The sequence below is a fragment of the Lipophrys pholis genome (genome assembly GCF_963383615.2).
Source record: "Lipophrys pholis genome assembly, chromosome: 23".
Classification (NCBI taxonomy): Eukaryota; Metazoa; Chordata; class Actinopteri; order Blenniiformes; family Blenniidae; genus Lipophrys; species Lipophrys pholis.
The window spans coordinates 5,371,962-5,398,278 of NC_137645.1; the positions used below are offsets into that span (position 1 = coordinate 5,371,962).

At 40.1% G+C, this 26,317-nt stretch overlaps 5 protein-coding genes across 5 annotated transcripts; 2 read left to right on the forward strand and 3 right to left on the reverse strand.

Annotated features, from left to right (window-relative positions):
• Positions 1-13,829: 13,829 nt before the first annotated feature.
• Positions 13,830-16,248, forward strand: LOC308127589 (protein boule-like; the record flags this gene model as incomplete). The annotated part of the gene is made up of 7 exons (XM_080492721.1): positions 13,830-13,853; positions 14,596-14,706; positions 14,879-14,970; positions 15,051-15,105; positions 15,187-15,268; positions 16,028-16,188; positions 16,240-16,248. The coding sequence occupies 7 exons, from the start codon at positions 13,830-13,832 to the stop codon at positions 16,246-16,248; spliced, it is 534 nt and encodes a 177-aa protein (XP_080348847.1).
• A 3,263-nt stretch (positions 16,249-19,511) lies between these two features.
• On the forward strand, positions 19,512-20,286 carry LOC308127590 (gamma-crystallin M2-like; the record flags this gene model as incomplete). Its single annotated transcript, XM_080492722.1, has 3 exons — positions 19,512-19,520; positions 19,615-19,857; positions 20,011-20,286. 3 exons carry the CDS (start codon positions 19,512-19,514, stop codon positions 20,284-20,286), a joined length of 528 nt encoding a protein of 175 aa, XP_080348848.1.
• A 175-nt stretch (positions 20,287-20,461) lies between these two features.
• LOC308127591 (gamma-crystallin M2-like) lies at positions 20,462-21,299 on the reverse strand (the record flags this gene model as incomplete). The annotated part of the gene is made up of 4 exons (XM_080492723.1): positions 20,462-20,470; positions 20,609-20,851; positions 20,934-21,176; positions 21,291-21,299. 4 exons carry the CDS (start codon positions 21,297-21,299, stop codon positions 20,462-20,464), a joined length of 504 nt encoding a protein of 167 aa, XP_080348849.1.
• Positions 21,300-22,873: 1,574 nt separating this feature from the next.
• On the reverse strand, positions 22,874-23,949 carry LOC308127592 (gamma-crystallin M3-like; the record flags this gene model as incomplete). Its single annotated transcript, XM_080492724.1, has 3 exons — positions 22,874-23,146; positions 23,483-23,725; positions 23,938-23,949. The coding sequence occupies 3 exons, from the start codon at positions 23,947-23,949 to the stop codon at positions 22,874-22,876; spliced, it is 528 nt and encodes a 175-aa protein (XP_080348850.1).
• Positions 23,950-25,325: 1,376 nt separating this feature from the next.
• LOC308127593 (gamma-crystallin M3-like) lies at positions 25,326-26,152 on the reverse strand (the record flags this gene model as incomplete). Its single annotated transcript, XM_080492725.1, has 3 exons — positions 25,326-25,604; positions 25,711-25,977; positions 26,144-26,152. The coding sequence occupies 3 exons, from the start codon at positions 26,150-26,152 to the stop codon at positions 25,326-25,328; spliced, it is 555 nt and encodes a 184-aa protein (XP_080348851.1).
• Between the last annotated feature and the right edge of the window lie 165 nt (positions 26,153-26,317).

Consider the following 26,317-nt stretch of genomic DNA (forward strand, 5'->3'; position numbering starts at 1 on the left):
CGCACATCTAATATTACAACTGCATCAGTGAGTGTCAGCACGGTCCACTGCTTCGCAGCTCACACAGCTGGCTATTAGAGCCGTATGGCAGGCTGATACGGGGCCATTAGAGTGTGTGTGTGTGTGTGTGTGTGTGTGTGTGTGTGTGTGTGTGTGTGTGTGTGTGTGTGTGTGTGTGTGTGTGTGTGTGTGTGTGTGTGTGTGTGTGTGTGTGTGTGTGTGTGTGCAGTGGGACAGGGACGCAGGTGCTCTTTGGGCTGATATTACCCAGGATGCCCGAGGTGGGGGCGTCGGGGTTATGGGGAAAGTAGGCTCTCAGTGGAGCTGGCAAACACACCTGTGATCCCCTGCTAGCACGCTCACACACACACACACACACACACACACACACACACACACACACACACACACACACACACACACACAGTGCCCCCTCAGCACGTTAATACACACTCTGATAAACAGGCTAATACTCGCAGCGGTAGCACTTTACACACCATTGAACGCAACAAACGGTAATCAGCAAAGCCAACACGTGCCTCTGTGTGTGTGTGTGTGTGTGTGTGTGTGTGTGTGTGTGTGTGTGTGTGTGTGTGTGTGTGTGTGTGTGTGTGTGTGTGTGTGTGTGTGTGTGTGTGTGTGTGTGTGTGTGTGTGTGTGAGACAGAGGAAGGGAAAGATTTGGGAAACTTCTGTGTGGATTATGTTGCATAAATGAGTTTTATGGGGAAGTTTGAAGAGGTCTCAAAGGTGCAGTGGATAGCTCTCCTGTCTCACAGAATTGCTCACACATGTTCGAGTCTAGGCTTTTTGAGTACTTCTGTATGCAGTTTGCATGTTCTCACCAGACTTTGATTCCCGTCATTGATTTCATAATACAGATACTGCTATTTAAAAACACAAAATTGACTGACTCTTTTGACAGTTAGATTTTCTGCCCCGAACGTCACAACACAGAAACACACAGCTGGTAAAAACAGCTTCTAAAACACCCAAAGATGAAACGAGTCAGAAAACAACCACATCACATCTCCTTCAAAAACAAACATTTCATTATGGCAGCTCTGCTGCATTAGTGGCAGACCAGTGGGTTTTGATGTGCGCCTCTAAATAGCGTTACATTGAGCCAGTAACATTTTTACGCCCACAAAATGACATTCAAAGCAAATCACTTCAAGAAGAAAAAAAAAAAGGGGGGGGGGGGGGGTGCTGAGACTAATAGTTTGGGACAGTTAATAGTGGTTTTTCTTTCTGAAGGTCTGGTACCTACTCATTTAATGTTCCATTTCAAGTCACAAAAAACATTTGTAAATACCCGCTCACCATTCTGAAACAACTTTTGTAATTACTGTGAAATTCTCGGCTCACTTATCGATGCATCTTTGAATCTTCATGGAAAGAAATACAAACTAATGTGTGTATTTTTTACATGCAATAAGAAGCTTTTCAACCATATATTTTAATGTGCTGATTGCTTGAAGTTAGTGTCAGCTCATTACGGTAGTTTTTCAAAAAGTATTGAAAAGAAAAAAGGCTAATACGTGGTTAGCAGCAAACTTCATCCCAAATGTGTACCTGCAATATTCCCTGTGTTATGTGATTTAACACATTAAAAATCATAAACAAGCCCTTTATTCTTAGTTAGAAAAAGCAAAACAGTTGGATTCAGGACTTGATTCTGCAACAATGTGCTGATCATACAGATGGATGGAAGTTTTCCAAGAATCACCTAAAGCATGGAATTATGACTAAAGAAAAAACAATGATCTATTAAGTCATATTGCAGTTATATAAGGCAGCAATAGGTTGATTCACGCTCTCTAGATAATTGTGCCATTGCACGGTGAACTTGCTTCATCACCATGGATATCACATAGTAACCTGCTTTGGTGACTTTAAACCAAAGCCAGCTTTTTTTCTTCTTATTGGTAAATAAACCCATTCATTATTTCAATCTCACCGTCTTGTTCTCATTTATGGTGTAGACATTGATCAATCAACAGCCGTCTGTTGTCATACCACTTCCTGATATGGTTTGGATTTACATTAACTGGCTTTACAGCACCTGGGAAGAAATTAAAATGAATGAGATGTCTGCAAGAGAAAGCTGTGACCAAATTCAAGGACATAATAACAGAAATATTGATTTCAATTCCATATGGATCAAAAGGAAAGCAGCAGGCTTTGCATTAGCCCCCACTCAGGGGGACTTTGTTTTAAATGCTGCAGCAGCCCCACTTCCCTCCACACCTGATTCTATTGCCCCTCTAAAAATCAAAGAAGCAACTCAGAGAAGGTGAGATCCATGGTACAACAAACAATTGTGAACATTAAAGAAGTCTGCATGGCAACTGGAGAAGAAATAGAGTCTAACTCGACTAGAAGTGTTTCATATTATTTTGTTTTTTTATGCGACAGATTAGTAGGGAAAGAAAATTCTATTTCATTCATGATAATGATGTTAATGGTGACCTTTCAGCTCACACTCAATTTAAACATGGAGTTCCACAGAGTTCTGTCTTAGGACCAATACTTTTCTCATTAAACAGGGAAGATTTTCAGGAAACAGTTAACTACCATCTATTGTCATGCAGATGATACACAAATCTATCCTGATGAGTTTCACCTGTGCCAGAGTGTGGGATTGCCTTCACCTGGTGACAGCACTATATATTGGGCTTCAGTTCTGTCTCTTGTTGCCAGTTCCACAGTGTTTTCTGTTTCTTGGTGTTCTTTGGGTTCCTGCTTTTTCTGTTCTTTAATCAAAGCTGCACTTGTCTCAACACCTGTTCTGTCCAGCTTTTTCCAGTTCTCCCTTGGAACATGACAGAAACCAGATCAACTTGTTAAACTACAAGCTTGTCTTAAAGACATAAAAGTTTGGATGAGCTGTTAATATATTTGGCCCAAAACATCTGAGAGACAAATTATGTAAAACTATAGCAACAATGGATGGTATTACTTTGACCTCCAATACCACTGTGTTACTGGGAGTTACTTTTGACCAGAATTTATCCTTCAGCTCCCACATTAAACAAGTCTGCAGGACTGCTTTCTTTCACCTGTGTAATCGCTCTAAAATCAAGAACATGTTGACTCAGTGTGATGCTGAGAAATTAATCCATGAGCTTGTTACGAGACTATTGTAATTCCCTATTATCCGGGTGCCCAATCACCTGATTAAGAGGTCCTCAATTGATTCAAAATGCTCCAACAGGAACCAGCAGGAGTAATCACATCACTCCAACATTTGCTTATTTTCGCTGGCATCCTGTAAAATCTAGAATAGAAATTAAAATCCTTCTTTTAACGTATGAAGCTCTTAACAACCCTGCTACATCACATCCTAAAGGGCTCTTAGTCACATATCACCCCAGAAGAACTCTTGATTCTCAGAGTTCTAGCTTATTGGAGGTTTCATCTTTCAAGCTCCTCTCATGTGGAACCAGCTCCTTGTTTTGGTGAACAGTTAACACAGTCCTTACTTACAACCTTACTATTTAATGAAGCCTAGAGTTGGGCTGGTTCAGGCCACCAAGAAACATTTTCTAGAGAGGCTGCTATAGGTTTAGTCTCTCTCTCTCTCTCTCTCTCTCTCTCTCTCTCTCTCTCTCTCTCTCTATCTCTCTCTGTACATGGTGAATTTCTGACAGTGTCACTGAAAGTTTGTGGTCTTTCCACTGCCTCTTATGGTTGCTCATGGAATAGTTGCGTGTTTCCTTTGTAAATGTGTCTTGAGATGACTATGATGTATTTGGTGCTACATAAATAAAATTGAAGTGAGGTGAAAATTCAGTCTGGCACACATGACCACTGGATAAATGTTATTTCTAATGTAAAGCACACCGAGACTGCTGAAGAAGTGAAAACATGTGATAAAGAGGCATTTTTCAACACTCATCTATCATGCTACAATTAAACTTCTCATTCCCCATGTTTGTTTGCACTCGGACTTCTTTGTACGGACGGGAATTCGTGAAATTTACCCTTGACCTTGTGCTTTACTGAGGCTACTACGACTTTACTATCCAACCAGGCCAGCAAATCCATCATGTCGTGAAATAAAAGGTGGCTCCGACTGGACCGCAGCTGAGTTCTTTACCTCTTTAAACCGACAGATATATGTACTGGTCTAACCTCAGGGTAAACCAAAGGAGCCATTGAGGAGGCACAGCTGGCCGGGTGACTGCGGGCTCTCGACACCAGCTGCAGACTCTTGTGCAGAAACAGCCACCAGGTGTCTGGGATTTCACGCTCCTTCCCTCCTCCGCTGGTTCCCACTGCAGCCTGCTGGAGCGTTGCTGGGTTGGATTAGCACCGGCTGTTCCTCCGCAGAGCCGCCATGGGCCCACGGCTCGGCACGCTTTGCTGCCTGTCGAATGGAGCTCGTCTCCCTCATACAGCACAAAGTATGTTTGGATCCATTTTCAAGTTTACTTGCTGTGTAACCTTTATTTGGTGAAAGATGTTTGCAGGCCAGACAAACATGCTTGTTTCTGCTCTCTGGGAGCTGTAGTGAAGTCATGTAAATCAAAACCAGCTCAAATAATAGGCGGGATGAGATGCAGTCACAATGTCGTGATGTGCTGCAGGTATATCTGCCAAAATAAACAAGTTTTTAATAAAATGAATAACAGTTTTTCCTTTTTTTCCTCATTTGGATCATGATTTCTTTTCAGAAACTTTTCAGAAATTCTTGTTCGGCGAAGGCGCCTGCTTGACCCCCAGATTTCTCCAAAGCAGGTGGTTTGTAACATTATTGTCAGCAGTTATTGTTTTTCTGTTGATTTAAATTCTCTATGTTATCAAGCTTTTACATATTCATACATTTATTTATGTGTCGCTGTATTCTCTATTCTGTTTGTCATGTTATAAATTTGTGATTTTCACTAATAATACCAAAGCAAATGTATACTGACGGGGCATTCACCCAACAGTTATTACATATTCCATTGGTTTTAAATGCTACTTCAATAATGTAACAATTTATTTAATTATTGGAAAAAGGTTATTATGACATTGGCCTAGTTGATGTTTTATCAGGATGTATTGGGCCTCTTTCTTTCCTAAAACACTTATTTGAAAGCAAAGATGGAACAGAAAAAGTTACATTTTGATCCTTTATGTTGTTTTTGTGTTTACGTTACACCTCACTGCCTTCTTCTTAATAATTGCTTCCTTTCTTTATACTCTGTCAATACAATTTCTCCTCTAAACTTCCTCAAACACTCATGGAAACATATAAAGCTGTATAACTACGCATATATCTATATATATATGTATACTCCGGAGCATGGTCGTATAAACACACACAGCCTTCAGACTAGGCAGAGCCAACAACTGCTAACAATTACAACAATTAGTGGTTCGGCGGTGCCAGCCAGCCACACTGCCTGTTTATAATGTGATCGGGCACAAATGTCATAACAGTGAAGTTTTGAGACAAACAAGATACAATATTGACTGTTATAAGCTGGTATATAATCGAGCCCTCAAAGTTCCCATTTTCAAACATTCAGCTTGAGAATCTATGAAAATGGGTAAAAACCTTCCCAGCTTTTATCCGACTCATCTACAGGGTGAAACTTTACATGACTTTATGGGGGTGAAACCGTGACAAAGGTCATCTCTGTATACATGATGCGACCACAGCCTCACTTCAAATGGATTGAAGGTTCGCCGGCATCAGGACGCAGCGGGAGAGTTTTAATGGCTGCTGCTGGATTGAGCTGCTCTAACTGAATTAAAAGGAGAAGGAGAGCTTGAAAGTGACTAAAATAAGGTTATGGGCATGAATAACTGTGTGTGTGTGTGTGTGTGTGTGTGTGTGTGTGTGTGTGTGTGTGTGTGTGTGTGTGTGTGTGTGTGTGTGTGTGTGTGTGTGTGTGTGTGTGTGTGTGTGTGTGTGTGTGTGTGTGTGTGTGTGTGTGTGTGTGTGTGTGTGTGTGAGTGAGTGTACTTCAGTTGTGGGGACAAGTCCGTAAATGATCCTTAAATTATCACATTACCTTACATCAGGCAGAATTTACATTTATTCAAATCACAAATTGCATAAATAAATTGTAAAAACATTAAATAGAATAAACAAGTGTTGCTTATAGGATTGAGAAAATAGCCCATTCTAGTTTGGGATATAAGTACTCAGTTATGTCGATGGTGTAGATTGGAAAATTGATCCATCTCGTGAGTCATTTATCCATTTTAATGAAAAAATGAATGAAAAAAGGTAGGAATTTTCTGTTTTTAGGCTGTTGTCACTTTCAACCATTTTTTTTAAATATAAAAGTGGTATAAATGCAAGTTATCTAAAATTAGTATCCTATTTAAAGCATAAACATTTAGATTTTATACAAATATAGAACTTATCCGTATTTATTTTAAGTTCTATTCTATACTATTCATTGAGTGCCTTATAATGGTAAAGTATTTGTTTTATAAAACAAACAAAAAGACCACCGTTATTGTAAATAACTGAAGCAGCATTTTTGCGTTACACATCTTGGCAGGTCCAAATGTCCTCTGTTGACAAACTGACTTCACTTCATGATCAGAGCTCTTATTAATCTCCCTCTACCACCAGCTTTAGCGTGCATCTTATTTTTCCAGGAGCATCTAGCCCAGGACCTCAGCTGATAAATGTCATGTAATCTGTGTAAAACAATGTTTAATATTTAATCAAAAATGCACCAAATTATGAATTCAGACATCAATATTTATATCAATATTATAGCATGACAACTTAATTTAACCTAGCAGTCTGTTGAGTATTCTTCTGTTCCTTCTACACTAGTTTACTTCCTTATTATTAAGAGTCAAAGGGGTGAATGTCATTATGTTGCTGGCTTTTAATAAATGTTGAAGAAACACTGATGGTCTGTTCTATCTATGGTATTAAACATTTTCATTATTCACATAAATCTTAGAAATCCTACACAAGCTGTAGGTTTCTCAGAGTGCAGCACCAGGTTATTGAACTTTAAAACTTCAGAAAGGTAAGTGAAGGTCCGGGACTGATGGTCTTTCTGCACATAGTTTGCATGTTCTTCTCCCTCTTTGGTTTCCTCTTTACACTTGGACTCCCTAGTTTGCGACGTTTGAGGTTTGACGTTCAGCCACCTTGTTTCGTAGTGGGCGTGTGCAGTATAAACGCAGTGGGTTTGGTTGAGCACTAACATCCTGCCAGCTGGCGAGTATGTTAACTGGATCACCGATCTATAGCACACGTGGAGCAGTGCTTCGGTGGGTATTAGACCAGCAACACTTCCACAACTGGACCAGATCTTACTTTAAACGACGAAAACCAGAGGAAATCTCTGAAATCGCTGCCGAGGATTGACAATCATCCAACAATATCTGTCTGTTTCTGTCTGTCCTCTCAGATCTCTCCAGTCGTCTGTCTTCCTGGCAGGCAGCAGTCTATACTACGTTGGGACCGAAGCCTCCTCGGCAGACAGCAGCCCTAATTTCATTAATTATAAAGCAATATGCTGCTGGCAGTCCCTCTGGAGAGGACTTTACCCAGCACTGGCATCTGTTCAGCACAAACACAGTGAGGGATGAAGGGATGGAGGGAGGAGAAAACAAGGACATCTCTGACTCCCACCTTAGGTGAAGCATGGTGCTGTGCAGGGAAGCGGACGGAGGGTGAAGGAGGTAGTTGGTGAGATTTTTGAATGTGCATTAATTTAAATATGAAGGAGCGATAACAGAGATTCAATTGTGACTATTACTGTGGTCAAGTTTCATGAGTGAGAGCCAACATTTCTATGACTACAAGTCACAAACCTCTGAGTCGAGACTTATCTGTACTTGGCGGTCTTGATATGTTTGTGTTTGGATTACCACTGTTTTGTACAATCTGGTCGTTTTTAAAACCAAAATCACATTAGAGGCACTTAAACAATTCACTCATGATCATTTGTGTCATCCCCCCTGACTTTTTAACCTTAAAATATATCTTTAAGTTTCCCAAATGTCACAATGTCTCACACACTCAAAGGTTTTCTTTTGGCTACATGCAGCACAATATGTCATGAAATGCAAGAGATTTTAACAGAACTTCAGAAATTCTGTGCGCTTAATTGTCATCCCCAATCAGGTCAGTATCTTTCATTGCTATTAAACTGCTGTACTTTCTGGACTTAAAGTCACTTTTTTTCTTCACTTGCTTTGCAAGACATGCAACTTGATATCCAGTTCGTATATGTAGCAAAAAAATATACCTGTACGCCTGTGACACGTTTATTCACAGATGCAACTTAAACTCAGGTGCAAATTAAAAGAGTATTGATTTGTGGGTGATCGATAGAAGGCCTAGTGTCTGTGAGTTTGTCGGGTTTCATTTTGCTCTGCATCACTTCTCTTCAGTTACTCCAGCTTTACCCCTGGATCTTAAAACATGCTTCTTAAGATAACCCAAACTGTCTCAATTCAAGTGTGTAAGCAGGATTGTGTGTGGAGACTCCAGCTCCACGTCACCCAGTGAATGGATTAATCGATAGATGGTTCTAAAGGTTAACAGAAAGAAGGAGCCAAACACTTACATAAATAGGCAGTTAATTCAGCCACACCAGAAGCGGATCTTTTTCCACTCCTACATTGAAAGTGCAAAAGCGTGTTGCGAAAGTGGAAGCTGTTTACTCCCTCATCGCTCATAAATTATACACATCAACACACACATTCACACACATATGCACAGGATCACTGAGAAAAATGCTTTGTACCTTTTTTTTTTAGGTCACATCGTGTCACCTATCAAGTTATCAGGACACAGTAAGGTTTAGGAATAAGAGTAGGAAGAAGCCAATTTTAACAATGTTAGTGAGAGTGAGCTTGTTGTTTGTTTATAGCTTATTAAAAAAAATACTGACGCTAGATTTCTAATTACTCCGTATGTTTCAGTGCTAAACAAGTGATGGGAAAAGGTGAGCTTCCTCCTGTATCACAGAGCAGCTTTAATGTGATTTTCAGCTCTAATTAGAGTTAAGTCACTTAGTGTGTTGTAATGATGTTTGGCTCACGGAGCAGCAGACGCCGTCCATCAGCCAAATGAAATATTAAACTGACCTACCGCTGGAGCGTGTTTGTGTGTGTGTGTGTGTGTGTGTGTGCGTGTGTGCGTGCGTGCGTGCGTGCGTGCGTGTGTGCGTGCGTGCGTCCAACCATATACAGTAAATACACACTCATGAACAAACAAAGGCACAAGCACACATATTTCTGACCTACATTCACAAACAACAGGGTGTCAGGAGGGGCACGGCAAAAAATGTGTGTGTGTGTGTTTGTGTGTGTTGGGGGCACTGGGCCGTAAGTCTAATGCAAAATTAGTGTTGTCTTCCTGCCAAATAATTCATGACCCCGCATGTGAAATGATAGCAGAATGACTCGACTTGTCATCCCCTCTGTCTTTGTCACTCTCCCTCATGAACAATGTTTTATTCAAAATGTCACATGGAGCAGAAACTTGTAAATAAGCAGCGCTATGACTGACTATTCTCAGGTTTGATCCCATATGACTTTTAGACCTCATTCAGGCCACAGTCGAGATATATACGGTGTGGCAACGTCTTCAAAATGAGGTTGTGTTGAAGCTGTGTGCAAATATGGGATATTTAATGTTAAGCTGACCTGAAGTTAATAATAAAATAAGCATCAAATTGAGAAAAGGCCTTTTCTCAAACACATCTACATGGTACAACTAACTGTTCAAGGCACTTGATAAATTCGGCAGTTCCTCGAGAACATTTTTGCTTTTTGTTGAGTTTTTCTTCAGAAGGTTGAAACACCACAGAATAACTTGGAATGTGCCGACAAAGCCGGGTAGTGATTGGGGGTTTGTAGGTGACTTTAAAGTGTGATGGTCATTTGAGGAGCGCCATTACTTCAGCAACATTACATCTCCATTTTGTGTAGGGATCATGCTCAGTCACACCCATGAAAATAACCATTACCAGCCTCAGTCCCAGATCAAGTGATGTGATGGAGCAGTAGGAGCTGACAGATACAATAAAGTGTCTGACATCATGTCATCAAACCTCATAATGTGGTCGATCCTCCCTCAGATTTGAACCATCTCTCTCTCTCTGTATTTTTTTTCTACCTGCCACATCCAATCAAGGAATTAGGAGCAGCAAAGGGAAATAGTGAGGCGACTTGGCTTTGCTTTTGATTCACTGGCCAGAGCCCAGCTGACTGTGTGTACTTTATTATAGGTCAGTGTGTGCACACCCACTAACTATAGCCAGAGCCCCAGCATATAAAACCCTAAATAATATGTCTACATTTAGAGAAATCATCGGGTGTTGCTGTGGAATGCAACACCATTGTGGTGAAGAGTTTTTACAAAAGAGCAAACAACCACAGGAGAAAAAACAGTAAAAGGGACGATTTCTTTGTGTTGATGTGGTACAGTGTGACTGAGTTGAGTGCTTTTAATGCTCGTCAGGTTTTAATATCGACTGTGGCTCCCAAGTTTTTTATTTTCTGGCACATATGAGGAAGAAAATACGATATTATAAACTCAATAAGATAATAGATAAGGAAATGAATGCCCCAACCCGCAGATTTGGGGTCACAAGTAGCTTTCATTCAGTTACATTTAAGATACCCACACTTTTTCATGCCAATGATCAAAGTTTTATATATATATATATATTCTCTGAAAAAGAAGAATTTACACCAAATATTGCTGCAATACTCCTTCAAAGTTACAGGGAGCATGGCTGTTTGATTGTCCCAGTCCAGCTTGTTGTGAATAACTTCTGGGAATAAATTGGATATGAAGTCTGGACACTAAGCAGGCATCATACAATCACTGTTTCCCCCTGATAAACAAAATCTGACAAGAAACACAGTCGATACTAAAGCCTGATAACTTAAACACACAAGCACTCCAACACACATGCATACATTCATACTCGAATCCACATGTCTCTGCTCATATTTGCCTGTTGGAGTTATGTGATTGTAACGTAAACAAAAGGGGAGCAGAGGGATGTCTGGGCCCTGAAGTCACCTGATTATCTGCAGACATGAAGGTGTGCGCTGTAGAGAAAAGGACCGCTGCAAAGTGATTTCACCCCGACTCCCACCAGCTCTTTTGTTGAACCGCCTGCAAACCCTCTGCCATTTAGAATAACAGATGAATAAATGGACGTGGGGGGAAAAACAGTAGACTGAAACCACAGTGGAACTCAGCGATGGTCAGCCAGGCCCACCACGCCTCAGCAAATGTTTGTCCAAACCTGTTATTTCTGGCATTGTACTGTCTCAAAGAGATCATTTTATTCTCCAAAAGGAATGCAGCGCCTATAAATAGTCTGCAGATGAAGGAGGGGAAATCAGAGATTTGTAGAGTAATTACAGAGTCAGAGCTGAAACCTTCTGTTAGGGCTCATTTTTCATCAACCTCTGTCTCCACGACTGTCTGACTGACTGACCGACTGAGGTGAAAAAAACATTCTCACTGTGAGACAGTTGAGTCTGACCTGATATTTGACCTCCGTGTCTTTTATATCTGCTGCTCTTCACAACTTATTTTCACCTTTGACAAAAAATCACTTCTGTAATTATATTTTTAACCTGAACCTTTTCTTAAAATGACCAGAAATGTTTTTACACTGAGCCTGATCTTGTTCAAATTTGACCTGTAGATGAGAGACAGATTGCAAATCCACTAGTTTCAATGAAATTATGAGAAATTCTTGTTCCAGTGTAGTCAGATTTGACGATCACCTGCTGTTTTTTCTTGGCTCGCGTACAAAAGGGCAGTTTTTTTATTTGTGGCCGATGTTTTTCACCAAAAACAAACAAATAACTTACATGTAACATTATGAAGTCTCAATTAACCTGCACTGCACTGTCTTCAAAACAGGTCTCAAAATACCATTTTGTGGTGCAAACTTGTACTGCAGGACAAAACTGCCAGGGGCAAGTCAATCGGAACAACAATCTGCATCAGGATCCACTCCTTTAGTCCTAATTTAGAACCAAATGATAACTTTTTACATTACTCATAATCACCCTGAGTGACAAACATGTTGATATCTCATCGCAAGACGACGAGCCGTGTTGCACTCATGATTGGTTTAATTGAATTAGCAGAGAAAGAAGATGCTATCAGCATGAAGTATTAACTTTACCAAGTAATCAAACTAGTCAACATAAAGAGCAGAACTAAAACAGCACTCCCCAACAAATAAAGCTTGCACACTCGACTCTTTTGTTTTCAGGGAAAACTCAAACATCCAGGCGAGTTGCCCTGACAGCACTTGCGTCTTAAATGATCTTTGTGGAGTATAAAAGGACTTTTAGCTTGTAAATTGCTGTAATTATCAAACATGCCCTTCTCATTTTGCGCAGTCAGACCTCAGTGGCGAATTCACCCAGCAATTAAGAAATGCGGGAAGTAAGTGACATGTAATGGTGTGGCCCACATTACTCAGATGAGGACAAGCCGTCTGGAAGAATCAAGGTTGTGATGGTGGACGATGTGAACGATGTGCAGGAGAGAGCACACACACAAAACAAAACATACTTTTTTATTAAGAAGAACGTCAATATAGTTTTACCCACAGCTGTAGGGGAAAAGGTTTCAGTCTTTATGGTGCTGTTTTTGTAATTGTTGTTCATTCACTCCTGACTGGTCCTTTCTTTCCCCTATGTTGGAGACTGTTGGCTTCAATTTGTTGTGGTCTGAGAGAGGAGGGAGAAGTAGTAAGAGTGGGCTGGGGTTTTAGGGGGGACACGAGAAGCAAATGACAGTGTTTCAGAACTCGTTGTTGACAATCATGGACAAATTATAGCTTCACAAGGCTTTTGTATGACATCCAAAGATTCTTAACGATCAGAAGTGTTAAAGCTGACAAGCCAGGACCGTTTAATATTTATCAACATATGAAATCCTCACCACCATTCATTTATTCATAACCCTGCCCATAGTGAATCATCCCACCGGAGCAGGTTACATGTGGCATTTTGAAAAATGTGCACAACTTTGATGAATGTGACCCAAGCAGGAGAAAGGGTTTCAAACCTTTCATTTCTTAAAAGTGTTAAGAAAGAAAGAAAGAAAGAAAGAAAGAAAGAAAGAAAGAAAGAAAGAAAGAAAGAAAGAAAGATTTTTTGTGAAATTATTTGTCAAATCACTAAAACAACCAAAAACTTTTCAAACCAGGCTGAAGAAAACGTACAGGCAACATATGTTACATTTACGGAGAAATAGCACCACAGTGTGGAGAAAGGGCTGTACTGCATCTACATAATTATTGTATTGTATTGTATTGTACTGTATTTCCTTTAATTCTCGGTTATTAATATGGCTAGTTGATTTTTCACTCATCTTGTATTAGCATTCCTAACAGTTTAAACATTTACTATTAAAATACTTAGAACAAATAATTTATAGCCTACACAGTAGAAACAGAACAGTTATTTTAATGTATCTTTTAACAAATAAATAGAGTTAGAAATAAAGCTAAAATAAATTGTTCAATCTAATTACATTGTATTAATTAAACAATTGCTGTGTCACATGAAGTTAAAAATATACAATTTTAGTTTTATTAAGTATTACAGTAAAATAATTTTTCAAAAAAAAAAAAATTTCTCATGACAAAGTACATTATATTTTCCGTTACATTTCGCAGGTGTAACGGTGGAAAGCGTTGTGGCTGCTGGTTGGTGTCGCCCGTTCACCCCGGTCAACTTTAGTGGCCGGCGCACGTTGGTGAACGACATTTTAACATCACCAACTACCGACAGTTCACTCTTAATGTTTGATTGTCACTTGTATTGATCCCGCTGACAGAAATCAACCAGAATAATTTCACCATGCAGGCGGAGAACCAACAACCGGTGAGTTCTGCAACGTTTAACTGCCCTTTAACCGCCGCCCTGCCAGCAGACCGTGAGCGGTGTTGTTGTAAAGTGTTCTTTTCTTCAGTGAATCACGAGTTTATTTGAATTATCTGCGAGGGGAATATTATCAACATCAAGTCACTTAATGTTTTGGTGGGAGTTTCTTAATTCGGACACAGGAAACTGGCAGTGCTAGCTGGGTAGCTAACTATCGCGCGTTATGCTAATTCTGGTCGGTTTTTAACTAATATATCCACTTATTTCACATTTTATATTATTCCTTTGTGCAGATAAGTTAAATAAATGAGCAATGTTCAGGCTGTTGTGCATAGAAAGTCTATAGAGAGAATAAAATTCACAACTCATTTATACAATAACCCTAATTAATCATTCTTCAGTGTAATTTGCACATGATAATGTGTACAAAATAATATGCAGATTAAAATCAAATAATCCACCATATATATAGCTGAAAAGTCTCTAGATGTATTGCATTTTCCATTGCTTTGTGCAAATATGTGTCTACATAAGAACCATTGTATAATGTACATTATACTGTATATAATGTAGTTTTACCATAAGTATGGCTTATTGGAATAATATCATGTGTTTGAAAACTACACTGCTTTCCACAAGAACAGCTTTGTGAAGTCACTTTGATAAAACACCCCTGGAAGTCAGTTATTATACTTAAAAATGGACACTCTTGACACCTTCGTTGTTCTCTTTTCCTGGTCAGTCCCAGGACGTCAGCAGCTGCACTCATGTGTCACCAGGAGACCCTCACCACTACCCCGCCCTCGGACGCATCATCCCCAACCGGATTTTTGTAGGAGGAATCAACTTCAGGGTGAGTGAAAGCAGAAAAACTGCACCTTGAAGCTTATCGTCAGGCTGAGGTCAGCACGAAAAGGGGACATTAATAACACAAGAAGGCCGCTGGTGGCTGCGCTGGCACTCTCCTGTCTGAAAGCAGCTCAACTTTTCAACAAAGTGTTTGGTTTTTTTTATTGTTTTTTCAGGTCAATGAGAGCGAGCTGCGACATGCTTTCTCACAGTTTGGTGCCGTGAAAGATGTGAAGATTGTGACAGATCGCACGGGGATGTCAAAAGGGTGAATCATTCATCTCATGTGCACATAATGTGAAATAGTGGCATGTGCCTTCCATTTATAGCGTTGTTCTTTTTTGACAGATACGGCTTTGTAACATTTGAATCCCAAGAGGATGCAGTGAAAATTCTCAGCAATGTAAGTAACGCAGCTTAACCCATGGTGCATGTTTCAACTGATAACTCCCCTGATATGTATCATCTGTTCCCTCCACTGAAGGAAAATGGAATCTGTGTAAAAGACAAGAAGCTCAGCATTGGTCAGGCATACCACAGGCCACAGCATCACACTTCAGGACAAAGTAAGTCAACAGAATAAAACTCAAGGCACTGTGGCTTATGTACTCTTTGTTTCAGTGTCTCTGATCCCATAATAACACTGTCAGACATCTCAGTATATCCTCCTCCGCTCAGCACAGCAGCAGCACTTTTACTGTGACGGCTTCTGATGTGATGCTGACATACACTCAAAATATCAAAGTAATATTCTCGGTGTCATTTCAAAATGAAAAACACGCACAAAAAAAACTTTTGAATTCGTGACAGAATGGGTGACGTGAGCATACACAAACAAACATTAACACAGCAGCCATATGGACAACAATACAAAGCAGTCAGTCCATTATTCTGACATGATTCAGAGTCCAGGAGGGGAATAGAGTTCAGTGGAAAATGTAACAATTGTCTTCATGTTATAAAGTAATATCAAAAATGTTAGGATAATATATGTCTTTGTTCTGATCCCAGTAGAAAGCCTGATTATTTCCCTTTTAAACGTTTCCATATTTGTAAAGAATGTGCATTTGTGGGATGAAAAGCGGAGAAAAAGTCACTTCACTGACTAAAGAGCCAATATGTCTTGTTTACAACCCCGGACCACCCATGAAGAGTAAACAGTTAAAGAAAATAAAAGGTGTGATTAACCGGGAACATCCCACAGATGCACGCTCTATTCAAATGTGGCACCATTTAAAAATGAAATGATCATCCTGTTTCAAGCGTTGGGTTCACGAGTCGGTTTCAGTGTGAAAATGTTGCTGAAGTTTTCTTCCTTTATGAAGTTAGGAACCCTTGCTTGGTCAGTCCGGAACATGCCAGGCCTCGCCAAGTGTCCCATGGGACCGTGCAACTCACCACGTCCACAGGCTTTCCCTACATCTTCCACAACGGCGTCGCCTATTTCCACTGCCCCAACGCGAGCCCTGCTGCAACAAACTGGACTGTAAGTGCACACCCTTGCTGACAGTGTTTTCACTGTGTCCCATGCCAACAGAAACCATGATCAGATACAAATTTCAGGACTGTCTTCAGTCTGCAGATTCACTGATGCTCTATCAGTCCCATCAGCTCCAGCCCTCCTACCAACCTGCAGCCTGTCAACATCATCAGGTCAGCATCCAATCTCTTTTCTCCCCATGAATGAGTCCTGGAAGGATTTCAGCTGTTATGAAACCCTTTTTTTTTTCTTCTTTTTTTCCTGTCTCACTCCAATCCAAAGCAGAATCTGTGGAATATCGGCCAGGTTGGTGAAACATCAAGTCACTTCTGTGTATATTCCATTTGAATTTGGTCGGTTGAGCGTTTCTTTTGCTTGTGCTGTCCAGCCTGAGCTGCCCACCGCTACACTGATGTACTCCCACCAATCAGAGTATCTTTACCAGCCTGCTGATGAAGTTTCACTTCAATATCCTTTTCCTGTCATGGAGGACACCCCAGCAGAGGTACATATTCACCAAGTTATACTGACTCCCACCACGTCTGTCTAAAATTCATCCTATCTGATATCCAGTACAACCTTTCCTGTTTTTACACAATAGATACCAGCAGCACCTCCCTTCTACCCGGGATCGACACCCTTTGCCCTGCACCATGAGCCAGAAAAGGTCAACATTTTATTTTATTGCATTCAAAGTGAACTATAGATAATTAAATGTGAAAAATGTCATGTTATAATGTGATACTGTAATCTGCTTTTATATTTTTTAACCTTTTGGGGGTTTTCTTTGTTGTTTTTGTGTTGATTCCTTTTTTAGTATTTCATTTTCGGAGCAGTTTTATTTCTCCATTCCTACTGATGACTCACTTATTTTATCATTTGCATATTTGTGTTTTACTGTTTGTTTTAACATTATGCTTGAACTTTTTTCATTTGCATTTTTTTATATTCTCAATTTTTTTCTCTTCGTTTTGATAATAAATCTGTTTCCTTTACCTCACTTTTCGTATAATCACTTTGCTAATTGTCCGTAGTTTAATTGTAAAAGTTTGTTTAATCTAATTTAACTTTCAGAAAAGATTAGATGTAAAAGAAAGAAAATATTCAGACAGATTTTTCCTGTTGAGTGACTCTCTCTCTTTTTTTTTTTTAAAGTCGGTCTTCTTTTATCTCCACAGAGCTTTTTTGCGCCCTCGCTGATCCATCGAAAGGCAAAGTACCGCCGTGTCGTCCACCACAAGAGCCACCACTTTCTGCAAGAGTCACCAGAACACATGCCTCCATGTTTCACTCCGTCTAACATGTGAAGTCCCACACGGAGGGAAACATACAGCACTGTACCTCACACACTCAACTTCACTCAAATCTTCTTCTTGCCTGACAGCTTAACGCAGGTAAGTTCTCACAGTTGAGAAAGCGCCGGTCTGACACTGACAGATCTCTCATCCACCACGATCTGCTCCCACAAAGTTATTTCAAGCATTTTATTTTTGAAGATGGAAACAAGGAGATACTTGATGTGTCGGAATCCTTCCAGTTAAAGCACAATAATAATAATAATAATAATAATAATAACTCAGTAGCAGGAGTGACAATGAATGTCTTCTGAAGTGATGGTAAGAGATCATTTAGATCTCTTATCATTACAGTTTCTTATCAATTGTCATCTCCTATTTTGATTTGAAAATTTTAAAGGAGTCAGTTGTGGTGTCTTAAAAGTTCCTCTTGTTTAAGATTTTGTTCAAATAGTTCAAACAATAGTCTGACATTCAAAATGCAAAGATAAGTCTTTATATTAATCTTTGTTCATAAAGTGGAACAAAAAGGCTTTTACTAGTTTAAAAGGTCTTTCTATCTTATTGTTGCTGATATTAAAAACCCAAAAAAGGGTTAATTGTTTGCCGTCGAGCAAAATATTTGACGGTTCTTCTGCGTTCTGTTTAAACCAATCCAGTTCTTACTTGTCTGTAATACTGCATGTGAAGTGATCATCAGTATTTTGTTGTGTTTTAATACCAAATCTATTTCAGTGTGCCAGAAATAAAGGTTTTCTGTGTTGTTTGATGCAATGAGTGAATATATAGCATCATTTCAATTGAATGAATGAAAAAGCACAAAATCTGATGCACATGATGCAACCGACAGAGGATGAAATATAGTGCGGTTTTGTGTGTGAAGTGGAGGAAATGTTAAAAACCACGTACACACTGTTTCCTCAATGAGCAGAGGAGGCGTGCTTTTTATAGTAAATTATAAGTGTGGGCCACAGGCGCTGATGAATCAGGGGTTTTATCTGCATGAATGGAATGAAGACCCTGGGAGGGAACACAAAAGCACCGACTGGCTGCTCGTTAGGATAACAAAAGATCGAGTCTCATGACCTTCGATTGAGGTTTATAAACAGCAGCGTGCGTATGTGTGTGTCAGGAGTTTCCAAAACCTTCTTTACAGTGACACACTAATAATGAAGAATAAACTGAATTGTGTGCAACATCTATAGCCTGAAAACCAAACAAATACGCACTATTTAACTTGATTATGCAAGCATGTTTTATTTTACTTCACTCTAGATTCCCACTTCATATCACGTTGCCATGCAATTTATTAAAGATACATCAAGTTTCTCCAAATATTATGTAGTCAAGTAGTATTTTTTTTTTAATTGGCTGGATGTACCACCAAGATATGTGACGGCTATATAGTGTGAATCTGCCTGCTGCTGATTGCTTCATGGTTTTAATCCATAAGAAAACTGGCACAAGCTCATAAAGTTTCTTTTAATTCATCCACCTGCACATAAAGTGATGATTCAGAACCTTTGTAGATCTGATTATATGATAAATGTTTATGTTGTGGTGATTAGATTTGTGCAATAATTAAATATAGCTCAGAAAAGTTAGTACATTTTCTCTTGTTTTATTAATTATTCAAAGAAACATTTCCCCTTGGACCACAAGGTTTGATGGCTTTTATTAGAAGAAGAAGAATCTAGTTAATATTCCCCGTATGTGAGAGACGCGCTCCATTTGTAGCATAGATGAATGAAAAGCCCTCAAATAACCGCTTGTTGTTTTGCTGATACTGTGCGCAGTCACCCCGGGGTCACTAGCACGCTGTGGTGTTTTGATCAATAGTGATGAACATGTGAAAATGGGACAACAATAAGTCATCGCAGCGCGGTGCATCGCTATACATAGCCAGATTTGTTTTATAAAACCTATTTGGATGACAATACTTTATGCTGTGCCATCACACACCTACTTAATATAAAAGGACAGTGGCGCGGAGAGCAAGTATTGAGCATCAGTCTGACCCCCAACGATTCCACAATGGGAAAGGTGAGTTTATTACATGTTACTGGAAATACTGCATTGAAAAATAAACACACTAGATTTGAAAAAAATTAACCAACACCGTGATGAACATTCACAGATCATATTCTACGAGGACAGAAATTTCCAGGGTCGGCACCATGAGTGCATGAGCGACTGTGCTGATCTGCACCCCTACTTCAACCGCTGCAACTCCATCCGAGTGGAGAGCGGCTGCTTCATGGTGTACGAGAGACCCCACTACCTGGGCCACCAGTACTTCCTGCGCAGGGGGGAATACTCGGACAATCAGCGCATGATTGGCATCAACGACTGCATCCGATCCTGTCGCATGATTCCAATGGTAAGAGGTTGTTGGAGAAGTTGTGAGTTAAGATGAAATTAATGTGCTGGTTGTAACATTGGTGTGTCGTAAGCAGGAGGAACTCAAGATTTGGAAAAACTCTGAAGTCTAAACTAACCTGTAACCTGCAAACGATGTTCGTTCTTTCCGCAGCACCGCGGTTCCTACAAAATCAGACTGTATGAGCGTCCCGACATGGGCGGCCAAATGCAGGAGGTGAGCGACGACTGCCCCAACGTCCAGGACCGCCTCCGAATGTCTGACATTAACTCGTGCAATGTGGTCGACGGTCACTGGCTGCTGTACGACCAGCCCAACTACAGAGGGAGGACCTACTACCTGAGACCTGGCGAATACCGCAGATACAGCGACTGGGGTGGCGCCAGCCCAAGGATCGGCTCGCTCAGGCGAATCACCGACTTCAACTAAGAAAGTCTTCCAAAACCTGTTTATCTTATACGTTCTCAATAAACTTGCTAAGCTTACACTGTGTGCTTGTGTATGCATGTGTGTGTTTGTGTGTATCTTTGTTCTTAAAAAGATCATCTCCTTTTGTTTTTCCTGCTTTCAAAAGCAAGAATCTCTTATCTTATCCCTGAAGGCCTCAAGTAAACTAAACAAGAAAGGAATAAAAACAGTATGACAGCATACATGTAGATATATTGACAGTAGTTTATTGATTTCTGTACTTCTATACACATAAATCCGTACATTAGCATTCTCACATAGTGATTCTTCTGATCGATCCCACCCTGGGACTCATGCTTCCCCACTCGTTGAACCTCCTGTATTCACCAGGGCGCACCAGGTACTGGCGTCCTCTGTAATGGGGATGCTCATAGAAGATCCAGTGGCCGTCCTTCACGTTGCAAGAGTGAACATCATTGAAGTGGAAGCGTTCGTACAGGGAGGGGCAATCATCAGTCAGCTCCATCGTCTGACCACCGAACTCGGGGCGCTCATAGATCATCATTTTGTGGGATCCCTTCTGCTGCTGCAAAAAGAACCATGTTTCTCATCTAGATCTGCAAAAATCTTCCAATTAAAAAAATATTTTTAACCCAACTCAGACTTACCGAAGGGATCATACGGCACGATCGCACACAGTCATTGAAACCCATCCAGCGCTGGTAGTCAGGATAGTCGCCCTTCCTCAGGAAGTACTGGTAGCCCATGTAATTGGGCCTCTCGTAGACCATCCAGTCCCCGCTGTCCACTCTGATGGAGTTGCAGCGGCTGAAGTGGGAGTGCAGATCAGAGCACTCGCTGCTGCACTCATAGGAGCGACCCACAAAGTTCCTGTCCTCATAGAAAATAATCTGAGAAGAAATGTGTCATTTAGATCAACGCTGCCCCTGCATACTCGACCACCTATGGCTAATTGATCCAGAAAAGTATGTACAAAAGAGATGGAGCAAAACAAGCAGCCTTACCTTCCCCATTGTGTTGCCTAACTTTTTCCACACTGTAGCGGTGGCCTGTTGCACCACGCTGCATTTATAACCCACAGATGACCCGTGTCTTTGTGACGGGAAACAATGATCGAGCTCGTCAGCTTTTTCGCCCTGAGCAAAATGTTTTTCTTTTATGTGCTCTCCAGAGCAAAGCTGCTGTTTTTCCCGTTGAGCCGGTCTTCGGTGTTTGGCAAACTCAAAAATCAACAAGTAAACTTTAATATATATATATAGAAAAGTCAATAAACTTGATAAAAATCAATGAAATTTCAATGCGTACTTTTTATTTGTGTGCAACAAACCCGAGTTTACATCATAACATGAAACTTTTTAATATTAATTCTGATAATTGTCACCATAGTTTTACATCTATTGAAAATATTTACATACATTTAACTGGCACTGCATCACATTTTGATCGTATCACTGGAAGCTACAGAGACTCCTCTAACAAGCTGTTTTAAACACTGTGGTGGCCACGCCTGTATCTCCAATGGCAGATTAACAATTCAGAAATGCTAATTTTCTGTGTGTCAGCACAACAATGTGTTTGTTAGTTAGTTCAGTTGGCCTTTTGTTTGGTTTCAATCCCCCATATTGTGATACTCTCTATGGACTAAACTGAAGAACTTAATTGCAATACATTGTGCATGCATGATATAGGAGGGCTGCTCAGCTCAGAGCAAGTTGCTGATAAAAGCATATCAATTCATTCACATGGAAATGTGAATTCTGGATTTCATTTATGTACATTTTTAAACGAGTTTGAAATTTTCCAGTGAACAGATCAATATGAGGATATCTCCTTTGGATCTTGTTTTACTGTAAACAAACTATATTTATAAAAAAAAAGTCCCCCCCCCCCCCAAGAAAAACAAATACAACCTGTTTGTATGTGAAAATTGTGATTTCAAAATGCATTATTCTAAAACATGTCTCTTGAATTACTTTCTTCTTTTTTCTGTTCTTATCAGACTTCAATGTATGACGATTTTGCCTTTTAAGTTTATTAAGACAACATCTTAACTTCAAAACTAAACAGAAACAATCTGATATCAGATCAATGTTCTTTTGAAGGGCATTGCACTTAGTTCATCGACAGTTTGGGATGCATTTAGCTACTGATCATAGATTATAACGATAAAGATTTTAAACTATATTTTTGGGTTGGGACTGAATTGTTTAAGCTTGGCCATTAATTTAAGCTTTTGCCAAAGTACCATCTAATGACACATGGTGTTGTGCTCCTTGCATTTAATATTGTTGGAGTATTATATAATTGTGCATTTGTATTTGTTGTGTTCATTTCTGCATCTCTGTTTGGACAAATCAGTTAAAAAGTAATTGACACGAATATGTGGGCAGTTGCTTTAATGTGCACATCACACAGTAAAAGAGGTAAATATACAGTCAATTGTACAGTAAAACTGGAACTACATGCAAACAATGCACAAATCACAGTTTCAATGTAAAACAAGGTTTCTGCTTTCTGCTCGTCTATTTAACAATCTGTTTAAAGAGCATTTGTCAAGATTAATCAGCTAAAACCCGTCATGAGACAGTTAAGGTTCAATTATACGTCTGATGGAGTTGAACCTCATGTCATCAGAGCCTATTTCTCTGAGGTTCCTATACTCTCCAGGCCTCAGATAATACATTCGGCCCTCATAGTTTGGCTCCTCGAACATCAGCCAGTGGCCGTCCATCACATTGCAGGACTGCATGTCCGACATGTGATAGTTGTCCTTGATGGAGTCGCAGTCGTCGGTCAGTTCGTGCATCTGGCCTTCGAAGTTCTTCAGCTCGTAGATCCTCATCTTAAAAGGCCCCTTGTGCTGTTGGAGTACAAAGTAGGAAAGATGAATAGAACTGCAGTGACAGAAAGGTCTCGCAAGGAAATGTTTGTCATTTGAAAAGACGAGTTAACCACTGGTTCTGCTCCATTTGTGAAAATGGCTCGTGATTCAAACCTTTCTAGAGATTTGTAGGTACCAGCCTGAAATGTTTAAAAAATGAAATGATCCTTAAGTTTAGTTCAAATTAATTTGACCCAAAACATCAGCAGGGTTTTACACACCCGGCAAACGCGTCTGTATTTATCTCCTAAACCTGAACCATTTTGTGACTGACTGTGCTTGTCTTGCCTGAGTCCATAATCTACTCATATTTACCACGGGGACATTGCGGCAGGACTGAATGCATTCATTGAAGCCGATGGTGTTCTGATACTCGGGGTACTCTCCCCGGGTCAGAAGGTACTGCTGGCCGGTGAAGTTTGGCTGGTCGTAGACCATGAATTTGCCACTCTCCACCCTGCAGGAGCTGCAGCGACTCAGGTGTGAGGCGAGCTCCGAACAGTCACTGACGCACTCATAGGAACGGCCCTGGAAGTTTCTCTCCTCAAAGAAGATGATCTAGGGAGAAAGAGAGAGATTGTGTTTGGATCCAGCATTGTTCAAAGGTTATGTGATTATCACAAGAGTAACATCAACCAGTACTACAGTATATTGCATGGCAGAAGCGATGTGCTGCAGTATTGCGTACATATCTAGTATGAAATTATGACTGAGTTTGTTGCAGAATGTTTGTCAGTGAAGCAAACTGCCTGATCTGTGCCCTGCATTACCTTTCCGCTCATGGTCACAGTATTTGATTTCTGTTGTTCTTCTCACTGGCGCGCTGCCTTTTATGCATCATGTGACATCAAAAGAATCTGCTTTCAATTGTATGAAATGACCGAGTCAGCTCATCAGCACTGAAGTCCCTACTGTACTGTACATCGAAGCCGTGGGTGCTGCATTCGCTGCTATTAAACTGTAGTCATGCAGATTTCTCAGAGACAAAGTAAACCGCTTGTTGCACCATCATCTTCATTAGAGGCCACATTTCTGTTCGTGATGGATGGAGAGATTCAAATAAATATGTTGGTGTCGTGCCGAAATCAGCAATTCATATCAGAAGAAACAACACAGTACTCCTGCAAAAGAGAAGTTGAAGTCATGATATGAAAATGCAACCTTAAACATTATTTTATTGCTATAAAAATATCAGTTGTTCTGACCTTTCTTGTGTGTTTGGATTGTTTCGATATCCATTTGTGTGAAGTACTACAATATACTATTTACTATGTACAAGATGAGTTTCTCTCGTGGATATCACCGTGAATTTTCAATCAACTCTGTTGACCACGTTCTTCAGCTTTCATGTTAGGAAACACTTTGGAGTTTTCATTACTGTTAAATTTGCTCATGATTCCTGTAAAGACATTATTAATACCAGAGATCAAAATAGGCCTTGAACCAGTAACCTTAGTTTTGCCAGCTTTTACATTATGTAATGAAGCACAAAATATTCCACATGAATAATTTATGACTGATGTATGATGTTCAGTGACAAATTGGGTGACTATAGAGATTGAAGCATTATATTTCTTGTGTTTCAGGTATCAATTTAATATTAACTTTTTGTGCACAATTGTAAATAGAAATATAATTGTAAATAACACAAACCGATGATTGTGATGAATCTCATCCTCAAAACAAGCTTTACCATTCCAACTATTGTGTTTTGGCACTGACTCACACATATTAGCTTTGCACTGCTATCCTCTACTGTAGTGTAATGGATTTGTTTAAAATAAATAATCTAATATTACCTGAGTAACACAATTCTATAAAACTCATTTAGCTCCAAGTGAGGTATCACAGATATTGTAATACAAAGAATAAACGCATAAACTTCCACCAAAGACATTCCTATAGATTGTACGTATCTATTCCTAATGTAGATCGTTACATATTTTCATTTCATGTATTAATTGCTTGAGTACTTGACTGGGTGAGATAACACATAATTATTGGGTTTTTAGGGTTGAATCAAAAATGGTAAAATAAACTAGACTCCTGCATTGCTGTGCATGTGTCAGTCATGTAGATGTATCCAGCACAAAACAGAGGAGTTACTTCAAAATAAGTTTTATTTTTGACCCACACGTTCATTTGAAAATTATGATTATCAGCACATGTCCATGATGCGCCTGATGGAGCTGATTCTCGTCAAATTGCTCACGCCCATGTCACGGAGGTTCTTGTACTCTCCCGGCCTCACGTACATCATACGGCCTCTGTAGTTCTGCTGCTCGAACATCAGCCAGTGGCCCTCCGTCACGTTGCAGGACTGACAGTCAGACATGTAGAATTGGTCCTGGACGGACTCACTGTCATCCATCAGTTCGTGCATCTGGCCCCCGAAGTTCTCTTTCTCATAAATCCTCATCCTGAACTGCCCCCTGTGCTGTTGGAGAAGAACACACACATCTGTTGCGTTTCCGTACCACCTTCTTTAAAGTAGCCTACAAGGAATGCCTTTAGATTTTAGAGCATCTGCAAGAATGTCTAACCATGGGGATCATGCGGCAAGAGCGAATTGTCTCCATCGTTGCCATGCCCATCATTCCCATCATGCTCCCCATGAACTGGAAGTTGGGGTACTCCCCTCTTCTCAGGAAGACCTGATTGCCCATGAAGTTGGGGCGGTCATACACCACGAAGCACCCATTGTCCACCCTGCAGGAGTTGCAGCGGTTCAGGTGCATTTGGACGTCGGAGCAGTCACTGCTGCACTCATAGGAACGACCCTGGAAGTTCCTCTCCTCATAGAAAATGATCTAAGGACAACAACAACAACAACAAAAGAAAAAAATTGAGAGATGTCAATTTACCATCTGGACCATTTGAACAACTCTTTGCATATTGCAATATCTGTCATCTATCAGTTTTTAGCTTCTTCTACAGCCTCAACATGGCTGTTTACAAGCATATCACATGTATTACCCTGCCCATTGTGATGGTTTGAGTTTTTCCAAGTGATGCAAACCCATCACACTTATATATATACTGTCAGCCACAGACGACCTTGCACACCTTTGTACGAAACATCATGACTCATCATGAGGCGCACGTGAGCCTGCATTCGTTTTTTTTTTTTTTTTTACAGTACACCTGAAT